The sequence below is a fragment of the Vitis vinifera genome, chromosome 2 (genome assembly GCF_030704535.1).
Source record: "Vitis vinifera cultivar Pinot Noir 40024 chromosome 2, ASM3070453v1".
Lineage (NCBI taxonomy): Eukaryota > Viridiplantae > Streptophyta > Magnoliopsida > Vitales > Vitaceae > Vitis > Vitis vinifera.
Genome location: NC_081806.1, coordinates 2,010,967 through 2,027,982, shown reverse-complemented (window position 1 = coordinate 2,027,982; position 17,016 = coordinate 2,010,967). Strand labels below are relative to the sequence as shown.

At 36.9% G+C, this 17,016-nt stretch overlaps 3 protein-coding genes across 5 annotated transcripts; 1 reads left to right on the top strand and 2 right to left on the bottom strand.

Annotated features, from left to right (window-relative positions):
* Nucleotides 1-428: 428 nt before the first annotated feature.
* On the bottom strand, nucleotides 429-6,661 carry LOC100249542 (embryogenesis-associated protein EMB8). The gene is made up of 8 exons (XM_002280146.5): nucleotides 5,889-6,661; nucleotides 5,190-5,318; nucleotides 4,915-5,046; nucleotides 2,648-2,790; nucleotides 2,444-2,541; nucleotides 2,264-2,358; nucleotides 1,088-1,141; nucleotides 429-838 (listed from the first exon to the last, which is right to left on the bottom strand). The coding sequence occupies exons 1-8, from the start codon at nucleotides 6,291-6,293 to the stop codon at nucleotides 620-622; spliced, it is 1,275 nt and encodes a 424-aa protein (XP_002280182.1). The 5' UTR covers nucleotides 6,294-6,661; the 3' UTR covers nucleotides 429-619.
* LOC100242761 (uncharacterized) lies at nucleotides 6,507-7,491 on the bottom strand. The gene has a single exon (XM_002280173.5). The coding sequence runs from the start codon at nucleotides 7,142-7,144 to the stop codon at nucleotides 6,605-6,607; it is 540 nt and encodes a 179-aa protein (XP_002280209.2). The 5' UTR covers nucleotides 7,145-7,491; the 3' UTR covers nucleotides 6,507-6,604.
* A 4,000-nt stretch (nucleotides 7,492-11,491) lies between these two features.
* On the top strand, nucleotides 11,492-16,610 carry LOC100265048 (rab GTPase-activating protein 22). 3 transcript variants are annotated; one of them, XM_059742740.1, is made up of 6 exons: nucleotides 11,942-12,054; nucleotides 12,129-12,304; nucleotides 13,391-13,526; nucleotides 13,635-13,684; nucleotides 14,824-14,877; nucleotides 15,041-16,610. In XM_059742740.1, exons 2-6 carry the CDS (start codon nucleotides 12,135-12,137, stop codon nucleotides 16,293-16,295), a joined length of 1,665 nt encoding a protein of 554 aa, XP_059598723.1. In that variant the 5' UTR covers nucleotides 11,942-12,054; nucleotides 12,129-12,134; the 3' UTR covers nucleotides 16,296-16,610. The 3 variants fall into 3 exon arrangements, with proteins under 3 accessions (XP_002280252.2, XP_059598721.1, XP_059598723.1); XM_002280216.5 differs by lacking the exon at nucleotides 12,129-12,304 and having other exon boundaries at nucleotides 11,492-12,054; XM_059742738.1 differs by having other exon boundaries at nucleotides 11,492-12,304.
* The last annotated feature ends 406 nt before the right edge of the window (nucleotides 16,611-17,016 follow it).

Here is a 17,016-nt window from a genome sequence, read left to right as displayed (position 1 = left end):
ATTTATAATATTAATATTATCTTTTGAAAATTATAATTTCTAATTTTATAATATGTTTAAAAGTACTTCTACCAGCACTTCTAACATAAAAAACATTTTTAAAAAGAATAAAAATATATTTAACAGTGATTATAGAAAGTGTTTATAACATATTTAATATTTAAAAAATAAAAAATTTTAAGTATTAAAAATATTATAAACACTTTTTAAAATCATTGTACATGCTTTAAAACATTTGAAAAAAAAATTTAAAAATACTTTTTATTTATTTTTTAAATATAAAAAAAATACTTGTAATGCTTCTGAAAGAGATACTTGATAAGTAATTTTCCTAAAACCATCTTTAAAAAATATTTTTATTAAAAGCACTATAAATAAAATTAGTATCAAACACAATTAGCACCTGATCATGAAGCTCACAGCTAAACTCTCGTTAACAGTTTGAAGGTTTCCTTATGATATAATGAAGTTCACAGCTACATAACAATGGCAGATTCAGGGTAAACAAGGATCGTTTGACGTCATCTTGTTATATCCAACTTTGATGCCTTAAAAAAATTGATCTTCCAAGAAACAAATATATATGAATGCAACAATATGGAATGTAGCAATGGATTTGTTACCCACACTTCAGGTGGCGCAAGCCTTCTGTACAGAGCTGGACTGTATCTGATTCACTAGAAGATGCAATAACTTTGGGTCTTCCTCTCTCCAGATGCTCGAGGAAGTCCATCACTACAGGATCAGTCCAAGGAGCTCCACGGGGAGCTTCAGGCCCTGAAACCCACCCTAGGTGGCCGCCTTTAGGTGTAACTATCAACAAACAGTTTGGGTTTTCCTGAGATGACACAAAAGATTTAAGCACATTCTTTCTAGCACCGAGATCAATGAGAGATTCTGAGTTCAAAAGACATTTTCCAATAGGAAGATCAAGGCTAAAAGTATTTTGAGTTTAATGTAATTAGCAAAGACACAAAAAGCATGCAAAAAGCAGCTACCCAACAAAAGAGACGAGAAGAAACAAAAAATTGTGTAAAAGCTCACCATGATCATACAGAATTAAGAAACTAGAAGGAACTTTCTATACCTTGATGTCTTCACGAGGAATTCCCCTGGATGGAGCAATTGGATCATTTGCAGCCTGCAAGGCATGGAGAACATAATTCTAAGAGAAACAGTTAAGTTGTGCTTTGAAACCCAAAGAAATAAGTAACCCAGTCACTAGCCAAACTTTTCTTTACATGAAATTCCAGGTATTTGAAGGTATAAATGGGAAAGAGATGCACGTGGGTCCTGCTCGATTATCAACAGTTGCTGCACATAACCATTAGCTAGCTAGAAAAACTTAGACTTTGTGAAGTGGGACATGAATAAATGAGACCACTCAGGTTGTACCGCCACATGTGGGCAAACTTCATTACATCCCATTCGACTTTCTAAATAGAAGATGCCACAACACAAGGTTTGTGGTACATGCTGTTGCACTCGTGTGTAATATCCGTAATTTCAATAGACAGTGCCTCCTTGTTAGTCAGTGGAAAAGCTTAGTAAGATGCTCCAAATATGTGCAGAGCAAGCTAACGATTTTACATGTGAGACAAGGTCAGATATTCTCAACTCAAAGGCAGTTAAAAAAGGGAATGATAGAAGAGGAAAGATGATTGATATTTTGAGCATGCTTTACTATAACTGAAGAAATGACTCTTGGCATGCTAAAATGAAATTAACAGAATTCAATCTCAGGCCTTCAATATTTAATGGGGAATGCGAAACCAAATGCCACATGTAATTAGAACCAAAAGTACTACCATTAACAGCTGTATTGGCATGGTTAATCAGGTATATGTGTTTTTATTTGTTTGATTTTGATGTGTTTCACCAACAAACATATCTCTAAGTGCCAGACTTCAGCCGTTAAAACAAGGACACCTTATTATTTCACACTTCTTATATGGAATATTTACAGGATTGAGTAACAACTAGAAACAAAAATGGCATACTATCTATACCCTAGTAACCTACACTTTTGTATTTAACAGAACAGTTTATTTCTTCAAAAGATTTGGGAAGCACCAGCCTGGAGGCACTCCCATCCACTATGGCATTACTATTATAACTCAATTGTACTGATAGAATTCAAGTGAATCTCAAAACATGCTCACAGACTTAGGATGCAACAAATGCCATTGCAGTTCAACAATGATGTTAGGGTTTAAATATTTAAGTTGTTCATGTCATATGATAAATGGTACAGAAATATTACCTGGATGCAAAGCAAAGGTGTGCACACATGTTTTATGGAATCTGAACTGCTTGAATTAGAGTAGTAGTCATCCACTGACTTGAATCCAAATGAAACTGCAAGGTGTTAAGAAGCAGTAAGCAGTGGGCCATGATGTTATACAGAAAAAGTCTCAATTCTAAGTAGAAAAGCGATATATACCTCGAGTTAATCCATCATCAAACTCCCTAACAGATTTGGCATTGGCAGCCAATGGAATATTAAATTCACCTCCTATATCTTCAAAAATGAGTATATGCCTGCAAAGCCAAGAGGTTCATGTGAATTAATCCACAAATACGATATCAAACCCAAGTTGGAAAGAAAGAAAAAGGCAGAGGAAGAATGAAATAATCACAGAATTACTTCTTGAAAATTTTGCGGAGAGCATTTGCAAGAGTTTTGTCATAAACAATGTTAAAACCTTTACGGAAGTCCTCATCTGCTATAACCAAATTGAAAGGATTACACAAAGACACAGCACCAGACAGAGGACAAGCATGGGATTCCTGCAAGAGCACACAATGGAAATATGAATTATTAGAAACAGTAGTGTAATAAAGAGAGAAGACACACACACACACAGAACTCATCCCACAAAATTGGCTATTTAAAACTGAAGCATGAAAATATGATAAATGCTCTTAAATAGTTCAATTTGGTAGGACAATGAAGGTTGCAGAAGCAGTCTGCAATCCACAGATCGCCTAAGTGTTCTGAACTCAACTCATCTCATTAATGCGACCATTTAAAGCCACCTTCGCTTCACTCCAACCATTTCAAATTTAACTCTTCTGGGGTCATCTTGTTCATTTTTGGCTTTCCCCTCATCATAGCAGAGCCTTTAACTTGAATAATACAGGATATATTGATTTAAACTTAAAATGAATATAGAGCTATAATTTTTTTTTATTGGAGAATATAGAGCTATAATGGAATGTGATTTATGAAAGGAATAAGGTTAGAAAGAGCCTGTCTTGAAAAATGATAGATTGGTAGTATTCAAGAGAAGATATTGCCAGATTCCAGGACTGTAATGGGTTCAAATAAAATTAAATTACACTTGGAACTGGAAAACCAAAAAACAGCTGAACCTCACTTAGCACAATAGCATCAGGGTGTCACTTGCCTTAAAGAGTCGCATTAGTATGAAGATAGTTAGAAGACAAATGTAGAAGAGTTAGAATCATGCAGAATGAGCAGGCCAAGGAATAAACAAGCTCAAATAGGAATGCAACTACAACTTCCAAAGTTTCTCTCCGGATCAAAGATGCTAGAACCTTCTAAAATAATATGCTTCTGATTAGATTACATCAAGGATTTGTATGAAGAAAAACAAAATGGAAACTTTTTCTAAAACTAGAGTTGATGGACCTTAAATCCCAACACCTGGGATCAACCATGTATATACATACATATATATATATATATATATATATAGGCACTATTTAGCTCTATCTGGAGCTACATGCTGTGTCTAAATTATGTGCCATCATGTCCTCACCAACTCAACCCGCATATCTTTGGGCCTTTTTCTTCTGCCTGGAAAATCTTTTAACTTAAATAAATCACTCTTTGTTACAGTCCGCAACCTTATGTTGAAGATGTCCAAACCACTTTTCTCCATCATTCTATCTCGGTTGAAACTCCCTTCAGCTTATCCCAAATGCATTTATTTCATCTTTAACCTTTCTAATGTTATCACTTATCCATCTCAACATCCTCGGTTTCGTTGCGCTTTGAGCTCCCCTAAAACATTCTGAACTTCTAGTTATGTCCCCTTCTAATTTTACATTATGCATGAAGGAGGCAACTGTCAGAGCATTCATGACTGAACTACTCATTACCACCCAACCCAATATTGATTGGATCAAGCAAACCTCAACTGAATCCAGACCAACTTGACTATCATGTTAAATGTATACAAATCTAATAAGTAAATAATTAAAGAAGAGAAAAAAAAGAAGAAGACGTATTTAATGGATTGGATTAGGCTGGTGTGAATAAAAAAGGTGACCCTGATATCAGGCGTAACTGATGGGTTGGCTTAGGGGTGATGTGAACAAAATATGTACATAATGACATATCTAATGGATTGACTTAGACTGGTAGAAAAAAAACAGTTTGACCCTGTCACATATATTTCATGATAGAAAAGCTTTGACTTAGACTGGTATGAACAAAATAGGTTGACCCAGTCGCATATAATTCAGTATGATACAAAAGTTCGGTCTGCCTTGAATTTTTCCAAGTTATTAATCCCTCAAGAAATTTGAGATTGCAAAACCTAGTCAAACTTTATTAGATATCACCAATAAGAAAAAAAGTAATTCAAAATTAAAAAATGAAAAAATGAAAACCATGAATATAGTAACAATCTAAATGCCTGTGCCAGTACAAGAAGTTACAGGCCCTGACCAAGCTCAGTATTGCTACTAGGTCCACTATTCTTATGCAAATTTAAGAAGCAATTCAGAAGAAGTTAACATTCCTGATGCAGTCAAAGATACCCAAAGGAGTGAGGTTAGAAGGTTAAAAGCAATGCAAACAACTGCTCAAGGAAAAATGATATAAACACCAATAAACCAACCAGAAGACAGAAAAAATGACAGCAAAGCAATTCATCATCCTACCTGGCCCAAATACCGAACAAGAATATTAGCCCCAAGAGACCAACCAACAGCATATAAATTTGCATTTGGGTAGCGATTTGAAACATGTGCCACTACTTGACGCAAATCTTCTGTAAATGAAGCTGAATAGAACTGCATTCCAGCAAGAGTTATCAAATAAATTAGTACACATAAGAATGCAGTATTTTAATGTATTACAGAACTTTAAAATGTATTTCATTATTCCACCAAAAATCACATCTATGATCTATATAAAGTTCATGTTATGATGCTACCTGAGCCGTGGTCACGGGGCTATCTGCACAGCCACGGCTATTGAACACAACTACTCGCATTCCATTGCTTCTTGCTCTGACCAGCAAATGCCTCACATAACTATCTTCACTCCCTCCTGTTAGACCTGGCTGCAACCATCCACTATAAGCACCACTTTCACTAATGATAATAAGGAATTAAAAAAATCAAAATTCTCCCACATAAACCCCATGCAGTCCCCTTAATTTGATTGCTAAGAAAATTTTGAATCATATTCTTTCCCTAACACATCTAAGCCAAACAGTAGCGTTAAAAATGGGGAAAATATCGATTCAAAGTTCTAATTTCTTTTCTTCTGCTGCCTTTTGCCATTTTGTCAGCAACCAAGCAGATCACCAAGAATTTAACAATTATAAGCCCTAAGTCTGAAACCTTTTCCTTCTAAACAAACAAACAGATCATCAAGAATTTAACAAGTATAAGCCCTAAGTCTGAAACCTTTTCCTTCTAAACAAACATTACAGGCAAGGCAAAGTTTAATGCTTGATAAGGAATATGAAAAAGAAAGGGCAAAGCTTAGAATCTTAAAATAGGTTTGAATTGAAGTGGCAAGGGTAAGATTCCAAGTGTCCTTTCTACAGTTTCTCGACAACCAAACAGAGCACAAATACTCATACATGAAGCAGCATGAAGTACATTACTGAAAAACAAGAAATTACCAGTAGAATGAGAACCGGGGAGTCGGCTCCAAGCCGACGGTCGTCACCGGAAACCCAATCGAGAGCGACAGCGCCGTCGTCCTTCGTCCTCAGACACTCCCGCCGCAATCTGACGTCAGGAACAGACCGGAAAAACGATGCGAAGATCGTCTCCACGTGCCGATTCCATCCAACCACAGGAAACGCGTCATACGGACGGTTCAGGGTTTTGAATGCCGGGAGGTATGAATCCAGACCTCCTCCAAGCACCTCCAGCGACGGATCGTACCGCCGTTGACCACCATCAAGCATCGCGGCGACGCTGAAGTGGATTTTCTGCGTTCGTACGCGCTCAGTGTACAGACCTGAGCGGGGGCTGAAGATGCTTAGCGGTGGCGTTACACAGCCCCAGGCGGGTCTCGCCATTGATATTTTTGTGGCCCACGGATCATCCGATCCAATGGGTGGGCGATAAGGTAAGCAAAAAGAATCCGTCTACGTGGCCCTGAATTTGACACGTGAAAATTATTTATAGCGCTGGAGATCGCATGAAATTGCTCGACACTTCCACCGAATTCATTTTTCATAATTTCATTGAATATCCTCCCAATTTTGCATTAAAATCTTCAATAAAGAATATTATTCCCAAATTGATAATTTTATAGAAGCAAACTCAGTACAGAGACAATCAACAGACACACGATGAAACCATGGCAATAATTGACATGAAGTTTTAATTATTTCCGAGCTTCCTCCAGATATTTCTGTTTCTCTTCTTCCGTCATGAATGCCACGAGGGGAAAGGCCTTCCCGATTCCCACCGGAGTCTTGAAGTGAATTTTCTGAGACGCAGGATCGTCAATGCTCATCTCCGTTATCGGGACCCACAAGAAAACCTGCTTGCTCTTGATGCCTGTCATCTTCTTCATTTTGAACTTCTCCACGTACGCAGTCACTTCCATGGAGTAGCTCACCCGGGTGTTGGTCCCAGTGAAGAAGTGCTCGTACGGCGCCTTCTGTTTCATCCACACGAACCCAGTTTCTCGCACTCGGCCACACTCTACGAGGTCTTGCAGGGGGAGAACGCCCTTGGGGAATCCCAGCTCCTCCAGGAGTGATATGGAGTGGTTGAAGCACGCTTCAGAGCCGTACACAATCTCTGCTCCTGCGCGCTGGTCCTCCTGCGATCTGATAGTGCTGGCCATCTTGGGGTAGGAGACAAAATGAATTATGATGCTGGAAGTGTTGATGACTGCCAATGATGGTGTCGGGTTCATATACCTGAGGGGAAAACGATCGAAGGAAGGTAGTTCGATGGAGGTTGAGCTGAAAATGGCTGGGGTGAAAGGGTTGTTTACCTACTGCCATAACTGCCATCTCGTGGGTGGAGAGCTAACCTACATTGTTTTCTTTAAGATGGAAGTCTTTGATGAGGCAACAAAGGGAAGACCGAAAACCACTTTGAATTTTTTTCTCTCCTCTTTTTCTCGGGAAAAAGTCCCAGTTCATGAAAATATTTCCATCACAGAGTAGTCCACTTACTTTGACTAAATGGGTGATTTATCTTTTATATATTCCACTGGTTTGGTGATACTTTGATGGGATTTCTTGAATGCAATCATTTCCTCCTATTTCCAAATCCTCCTTTTTTGGCAACTGCAGTGGAGGGAATAATGAGAAAAACAAAAGTTTCTCAAGAAAAGTAGAAGCCATCATGTAAAAGGGAAAGGGTTCTGGATCAGTGTCTTTGGATCATATTATGAGGATCTAAAATGGTTGCTGTTCATCTTTTTTTCAACTCTTCTTGCCCCACAAGATCTATCAAGAATATTTCATCACTTGTTCCTTTCAAAATCCCACCATCGTGCCAATAAATTCATGATTTGTGGATGATACCATTTTTTTTTTCTTTTTTTCCAGCTCATAGAAGCTTGAGTTTTATATATATATATGTGTGATATAATAAGTAAAGGTTGTGTGTAAATACATTCATTTTAAATTTCATCAATTAATTAATAATTTTAAAAATAAAATAAAATTTATATATAAGATATATTTATATGGATATTAATAGATGAAATTTGAAAGCTACGGTGACAATCTTAAGGGGTCTTGATAAAATTAATGCATAAAAATAAATAGAGAAGAAATGAAATGAATGCAAATAAAATTTTTATTGAAATTTGATAATTGCCTATCACTATTACTTTTAAGTTTTTTTTTTTTTTTCAAGCTTTAGGCTTATTTCACCCGTCCAATATTTTTTTCCACAAAAGTCTTTAGATTCTTATGACTTGGATTGAATTAATGGACCTTTACAATACCTTAAGTGATCTCTAAAGGTTTAAACAAATCCCCCTACAAGATACAAAGAGTAAGTCCCTTATATTTTACCTCTCCTGCTTCAAAATGAACCTCAAATGCAATAGACGTACTAGGTTCAATGATGCACTAACAAAATATGCAAATTTAAGGGTAGATGCACTAATTTTTTTTAATAAAAACTCTTTCATGTAAAGTATAAAAAATTTGTAGAAATAGCTAGCCTCATAAATGAATTTTTCAAGAACTTCGTAATAATTTGAAGCGGGAACTAGTCATTAGAAATAATTTCAGTTCAATCGATCGATCAAGGGATTGACATTAACTAGTCATTAGGAGTTCCATGGGATTATTATGAGATAATTGCATACTATTTAAAGCTAATAGGCAATAAATTTCTCATGCATTTCATAGTTACAAATTATATATGTCATAATTGATGATATTTATCCTTAAATTATACTGTATCAAAATCATTTTGATGATAGAGCTTATGAATAATGAGGTATAATTTATAATTTTTTTATGAATAAGGTCTCCTACCACATATTCTCACCTTAAATTATTGAGAAAAAGATGATTAACTTATTGAAATATGAAAAGTTCATGACGTACTAATAAATTAATTAATCATAAACATTTACTCTAAAAAATAAAATATTATAATAAATTGTGAAATTAAAAAAGTCACAAACTAACGAATAATAGTAAGGTTATAAACAAAAATTGTAAAGCCATCAATGAATTGTGAAATTACAAAGTTGTAAATTCAAAAATAAATTGTGATACTATAATTGATGAAATTCACCAATAATTTTGTAAAGTTACAAAAGTTGATGAAATACCATAATTTATTATTATGCCCGTAAATGGATGAAAATACATCATGGTTTTAATACTTTTTTGGGTGGTTTGGAATATAGCCTTCATATACTTTCTCTTTGTCTCTCAATAATTTTGATCTTTTAGCATAAGAGTAGAAAATGTGAGCTTGTTGAACTTATGAAACCAAAGTAAGGTAAAAGAATATTTTATTTCTTATTTATAAATTTATGCATTCACATTTTAAACTTTTATAATTGCCAAAATTTATGGTAATGAAATTTTGGATATTTAGAAAGCTCGAGACAAAAAAAGTATTTTTAAATAATTTACTTTATTTTATTTTTCAAATTTTCTATGGACATCTAAATAGGAAAGAAAAATTAAATTTTTTTTTTACTTCCTCTTAAACTTCATACTAATCAAAGACAACTTTAAGCTTATGAATAAAATGATTATTAGTTTGTTACCGTATTTATGACATATCTTTTATGACTCCCATTAACATACTAATACCTTGTACGAAGAATATTTCATCACTCGTTCCTTTCATTAGCCCACCATTTTGCCAACAAAACCAATGCCCCACTATCTTGGCTATAAACCCATGGTTTTAAAGCAATACCCATCTTTTCATAACCACTGTTGATTGAAGAAATGGTCAGCAATGGAGCATTTGGAATATGGATTTGGACAAGTTGGTGATGTACCTTCCGATTTGATATTGGGAGTATCTTAATTCTCACACAAAGTGTATGCCAAATCCATGCTTACTAAAGGGACCCCTTGGGTGCTGAGGGCCTCCTCATCCGAGACCACCCCATATAATGCATCATCATCATCCTCAATGAGCCACACAGGTGGCTCGGACAATAGTGGGATCCATGGCCACTCTCTTTATGGGGCATATACATTACTTGGAATCTTTTGAGATTGGATCCTTTTTTATTTTATTTTTCTCCTTTTTTTTTCCTTGAAAAAGAAAAAGAAAAAAGTGCAAACTATTTCCAAATTGCTACTACATTTGGGTCAATGGAAATTGACCCATTTTTCACAAATATGTACCTAATCAATCCAAACTGACCGGGGATTTGGTAGATGTTTGGAAGGGATTTGGTAGACACGAAATGAAAGGAAGGCCACAGAATTTAACGAAGTAAAAATTAAGTAAAAGAAAAAAGATGGAAAAAAAGGCTAAAGAAAATGAATGGCATCCACACGCTTCACGTGACTTCTTTAGAATTGTGCGCAGGCTGAGGGCAAACCCATGTGGTGCGGCATAAATGGGATGTCTTGTCTCCCCCACGGTCTCTGCTTATACTTTTCTTTCATGGCTTCCACATGCGGAGTGACGTAATAAAACTCGCTTTCACCTCCAACTCCAATATGATCAACTTGTGTTTTGCCTTGTCTATTGGTTTTTGCTTGTTTGTTTCCCGGGAAAGTCAAGCAGGAAAAATTAAATTCGAAGAACTGGTCAATGGATTCCGATAAACGTCTGGAGAGATTCATTTCTTCCCTGGGCACGTGTCCTCCGCAATAAGTGAACAAATTGGTTGACTCAATTCAACCCCAATGGGCAATTTTTTTTTAAATTATTTATTTTATTTTATATTTTATAAAATGAGAATTTTGAATTTTTGATAATATATATTGTGTTTGGAAAAAGTTCTCAATCAATTTACGTCAAGTTTGAAATATTAGACTAAAAAATAAAATAAAAAAAATATTTTTTTTCCACTTACTAATGCATTTAAAATATTTTTTAATATAAAAAATTATTAATATATAAATTGAATACCTATTAAAAATATTTTTTATTTTTATTTTCAAATAAGATAATAGTAATAAGTTTTATATAAAAAAATTGGTCTTCTCATTCAAAAATCATATATTTATTTTATGTTTTTAAAAATTACTTTAAAAAATTTTTAAATTTGAAATAGGAAAAACATTCAAATAAAAAAAATTTATCCTTACTAGAAATTTCTCTACACCTTAGTCAAAATTTTAAATTTCAGTCAAATTCTTGAAGGAGAGGGTAAGTGGTGAATATTTGGTAATGTTTTTTGTTTTTTAAAAGCATAAAATTATTTTTAAATATTGTTTTCATTTTTATTATTTTTTTTCTTTTTAATTATATATCTCTTTTAGTATTAAGTCAGATGACAAACAGTATTGCGATGGGAGTGTACCATGATTAATTAAATCAACATTTTCCAAAAGAAAATTAAGCCACAATGCTTTGTCCTTTCCATGAACCATCCTGAGTAAGACGGCTTCAATCTTAGATTGTTTATTATTCAGGTCAAATCAATTAATAAATTGCGTGAGATCAGCAATTATTAAAATAAATTAAATCAAAGAAATTTAACATAAAAATGTCAAATGCGGTAATATTTATAAAATAAAAAAATATTTATAAATTATTGTGTACGGAAGTGATGATATTTATTTATTTAAGGGGGAAGGAGACTGAGTCTGACAAGGGAAGTTGGGCCGTGGCCCAATCCCGAGTCACGCACGCTTTCTCTTAAGGCACAGAGTCTTCCGTCTACTTTTCTCACTAAAACTTCTGAGGGATGCGCAGAGGGCAAAAGAGAGGAGGAGATATATCTTAATATTTAATAATAATAATAATAAGAAGGAAAAAACAATAGTTGTGTTTTTTGGGGTTCGCTATTATTACTGGCTTTGATGTAGGGAGAAAGGAAGAGGGTGAGAGGGTGTAAAGAGCAGGTGAGAGGGGGTTCAGTTTGGTGATGGTGTTGTGGGCACTTGGTGATGCCAAGGGCATAGAGGTAATTCCATTTTGTTTGTTGTTGATGATCTTCTTCTCGGGTGGTGATGGTAGGAGGAGCTGGATCGTCTTCGCCCAAGGTAGCAGCGGCGGCGGTGGAGGTAGTGGCGGGAGGAGCGTCGGCCTCATCGGCGGAGGGGGCGGGTTCTGGGCGTCTACGGCGCCTTCCAATGTTGGAATAGCCATCGCCGTGACGGCCATGGCCGGTCTCGCCTTGGCCGCCACTGTCGTCTACACTCGTAGGTAAAGCAACCCTAAATTTCTTCTTCATCATCATCTACACCAACGAAACCAAACGAAACCCTAGAAATTTGTAGGTAGATATGCTCACACAACAGAAACCCTTTATGAGAGCCCTCCGGCGAAGTATCACTTCTTCACCGTCATCATCGTCAAATTCTTCTTCACCGTCATCCTCGTCATCGTCATCGTGGATTCATTTGCGAACGGTTCTCTTAGTCGTTGCTTCCTCCTCACCAGTCTCCACTGATAGGTGAGTCCCTCTGTCCTCTTCGTTCCTCTGCTTTTACATTTAGGCTCCGGTTGCTTCCACAGAAAAAAAAGAATAGAAGAGAAAATTTCTGTGCAGTTAATTGCCAGAAAAAGAAAAAAAGTCCTCGAATCTGAGATTTATCTTTGTCTCGGAGAATTTTTTTTTCCACTGAATTATTTTTGGTACTTTAGATTCTTTATTTGCTCTTCAGATCCGGATCTGGAAGTTTCCAATTGATTTCGCCTTCTGTCAGTTGCCTTCTCAACGTAGGGATGCCCTCTACGGAGCTTCCTCCAGATTTTGACTTTGCTTGTTGCTTGCGTCAGTTCTTTGTGAGCGTGAATTTGGTGGGCTTGGAGGGTGTTTTCATTATTTAAGATAAAAATAATTGATTCTCCTCCAAATTTTGACTCTGTTTGCTGCTTGCCTTAGTTCTTTGTGAGTCTGAATCCGCTGGGCTTGGAGGGAGGCTGCCTCCGTTATTTAAGAACAAAATAGTTGATGAATTGGAACTGATCTCTAACGGTGTGCTCCTTTTGTTTTTTTGAAATTTTTGGGTTGAGAATGTGTACCTAGAAGACAAATTGTTTGACAGAGGTTTATCTCTGCATGATCCGGCTTCTAGAAACCCTTATCCATTCCTGAATCCCAGGTTCTTTACTGAAGAATGACTCCAATGCATAGTATTAGCACCTCAACCTAGGTTTCCTGCTAAGCCATGGCAACTTTCCCTTTGCTGATAAAGCTTGGAATTTCATTGTTCCGCACCAACATTTTTTTCTGTTGTTACACAGGATACATGCTATCCTCATTATTTTAGCTAAAGTTGGAGCATTTAGGAAGCTAATGGAAACTGATTATTCATCCTTTGTTCTTTCTTCATCCCCCTTCGCCCTGGGACACGTCTTATTTAGTTTGGTTGAATTTTTCACATCAACCATTTTGGTCTTTATAATTCACACATAATGGAAAATTTGGATTTGCTAACATCAAAGTCACTGTCTTTTGTTTGTGCATCAGTGATTCAGTTTGAATTGTTACTGGCACTTTTGTTTGTAAATTATATATTTTGTTTCTGCATTTCAGAGGCACTCTTAAATCACCATGGTCTCGCCGGAGAAGAAAACATGCCCTCCTGGCCAAACAATGGAAGAGTCTTTTTACGCCAGATGGAAAATTCACTGATGGTGGAGTTAAGTTTCTGAAGAAAGTTAGAAGCGGAGTATGTTTTCATTCCCGTTGAACTATATGTTTACTATCCTATGAATTTTAATGCCCCATAATCTTATTACTTCCATTGGAGTTCTTATTTCTGATATACCTGATGCAGGGTGTTGATCCAAGTATTAGAGTGGAGGTTTGGCCATTCCTCCTTGGAGTGTAAGCATTTTCATCCTTATATATGTCCATGTGTGTGAATAAACTGATTTGCAAGCTCGCTATTCTTTTTTTTTTTTTTTTCAATGGGAATCTGCCCTAACAACTTCCAAATGCCTTCAAAGCAAACGCCAGGTGATATGAGCCCACCCTTTACCATATGGTACTTAAACACCTGGGATGCTAAATCTCAGAACATCTAGTTCATTGCCATAGTACATTATCTCTTAGCTACAGCCCAGTGGCTACACCAATTAAATCTTTTAATTTAATTTTCTGTTCATAAACCATAGAATCAGCCTGGTTCCTCTGGCTGTCTTCTGTTGCCATTATCCATGTACTTATGATGTCCTTACACGCATTCTGTTGTTTTTTTCCTTCTCTAATTTGGGTGCTTAGAAATGCTTATTAGTACACCTATTTTAATTTCAATTATCCTTGAATTGTACAGTATGTAGGTCCGTTAGCTTTTGTAACAGGCTGCTAATCATTTGATTACAAATCTACTGTTGTAAAAGAGGAATATGGAGAATGTAAAAGGAGTCGTATATTACTACCAATATTCAAGGACGTGATCATGGCCTTCTTTTGAAAAAAAAAAGTTTGTGCAGTACATCAAATTTATTGTTGGTGCATCATAGACTATTGGGGTCAGCAACTTGCATCCCTAGGAAAAAAGTGATTCACCTTGGCATTAATGTGAACCCCGTGTTGCTGGAATTGCACTTTAAATTTGTACAGTCGTCGTCTGTGCCTTGTCCACACTGTTAGGATTAGCAATGGAAATAGTGTTCCTCAATCATAAGTATTAACTTTTTAATTACATATATAAGGAAGTAATAGCAATTAGCAATATTTCTGTATTCCTGTTTCCGTGTGAGGTTATCTCCACCTTCGCTCATCCGGTGGATTGTTTGATGATTTTAATTGGACCTTTTGTTTTCTCATAAAGCTATTTCATGGCAATAACATTGCAGCCATAATCTTTCTATATGAAAAAACAAAAGATTTCTTGTGCCTGAGTATTGATAGAAAGTTTTTATCCTCTGTTGTTGCTGGGTATTTCTTTATTGACAGATGGCATTAAAAAATATTGATGTTTTAACATAAAGTTGTTTTTTTTTTCCCTCTCCCAACAACAGCTATGATGTGAAGAGTTCCAGGGAAGAGAGAGATTCTATTAGGGCTCAGAAGAGGTATGGCTACTGCATTCACCTATTCACCTCCTTTTATGCCAGATTAATCAGTGATTATAATCTTTCACTTGGTTGAGCAAATGCATTCTGTTTTATTGCTACACTCTAGCTCCCCATATTCCCTCATGCTCAAGAGTTTTGACTTGCATTATTTGTGATGCAGAAAGGAATATGAGAACCTGCGGAAACAGTGCCGACGAATCCTAAAACAGAGTGACACTAGCATTAAGTTGAGGGAAACTACTGGAAGCTGTAGCAACCAGGATAGTGAGGAATTCAGTCAAGTTTTAGATTCTTCTGGCTCAGAAGATGTGGTTAGTGCCAGGTTGTCTCATTCCACCGAGGGAGGGACTCCAGAGGAAGAGGATTCAGTCCACCCAGTCTGCAATGTAGGCCCTCAAACTTCAGACTCATTATTGGAAGGGGATGGTGAAAAGAGTGGACTTACCTGTGAAGATGCCTCTGCTAGTTACTCGGACTCATCTGATTCTGACTCCTCTGGAGAAATTGACAGCATACCTCTCTTTGCTGCTGAAGGAACTGAAGAAAATGATCTTGGTGATCATGCTAAGGAGAATTCCTCTCCGTCTGAGACAGAAAGTGGCTCCAAACTCCGCATGAATGAAGATTTTGCAACATGGCAGAGGATCATCCGCCTTGATGCTGTGCGAGCGAATGCTGAATGGATCATTTATTCACCATCTCAGGCTGCTGTGTCAGAGATCAAGGCACGGAGATTTGCAGAGAGTGTTGGATTGAAGGATTATGATCACCTGGAGCCATGCAGGATTTTCCATGCTGCTCGCTTAGTTGCCATTCTAGAAGCCTATGCACTCTATGATTCAGAAATTGGTTACTGCCAAGGGATGAGTGATTTACTCTCCCCGATAATTTCGGTGATGGAGGAGGACCATGATGCCTTCTGGTGCTTTGTAGGTTATATGAAGAAAGCTCGGCATAACTTCCGGCTTGATGAGGTGGGGATTCGAAGACAACTGAGCATCGTGTCCAAGATTATTAAGTGCAAGGATTCTCATCTCTATAGGCACCTGGAGAAGCTTCAGGCAGAGGATTGCTTTTTCGTATACAGAATGGTGGTTGTTCTCTTTAGGAGGGAGTTAAGCTTTGAGCAGACGCTTTGCCTCTGGGAGGTGATGTGGGCAGATCAGGCTGCAGTCAGGGCCGGGATTGCCAAGTCTACTTGGGGAAGAATAAGGCTAAGAGCCCCGCCCACTGACGACCTGCTCCTTTATGCAATAGCCGCCTGTGTGCTGCAAAGAAGGAAGCTGATCATAGAGAAGTACAGCAGTATGGATGAGATCATAAGGGAGTGCAACAGCATGGCAGGACATCTCGATGTTTGGAAGCTTCTAGATGATGCCCATGATTTGGTGGTGACCCTCCATGACAAAGTTTAGAAAGCCCCTTCAACCAAGGGTTTCGCTCTCAGGTTCTTTCTCTGTTACCCATCCCTTTTTCCTTTTCAGTTGTTCTTGCTCCATTTCCTGGGAGCCCTTCAATTCTTAGGGAATCATAATTTTACTGCACCCCTTCATAGGCAATTCCTGTGTCGAGTAAATTATGGGATGCATGATGTAATTTGCCCACACTCTGGGCTCATTTGAGCGATCATGATGTATCAACCTGCACTCACTGCTCATTTGAGTGATGGTGGCAACCCTGCAACACTAGCTATTTACAATGATATATAACTTGTCTCCTGTTTTTCTCAATATTCATGGATCAAGATACAGATAATATGGCCCATTTTGCATACATAATATGGAGGGCAGGAGCTCATCTTGCTGTTGACATATTACATTTCACTTTCTCAACGATTATGCCGAATCCATTTAACAGATAGACATTTCTCCCAACAGGAGGAGCAAAGCTCTGGTGCTATGTCCTACAATGAAATCTGGTGTCAATTTCTAATAGTGTTAATACCAGTTATATTCTTATGAATTCTCTACTCATGGGATTATGAATCAATCAACTCACAAATCACAATTAGCATACCTATGACAAGCGCTGCCAGTTACCCAGAATTTCCCCCCTTTTTCATTCTAATATTTGCTTCCCTCATCAAAATTTAAGCTTGGATTTAACTTGGTTTTCATTTGTTTCATCTACCTAAAC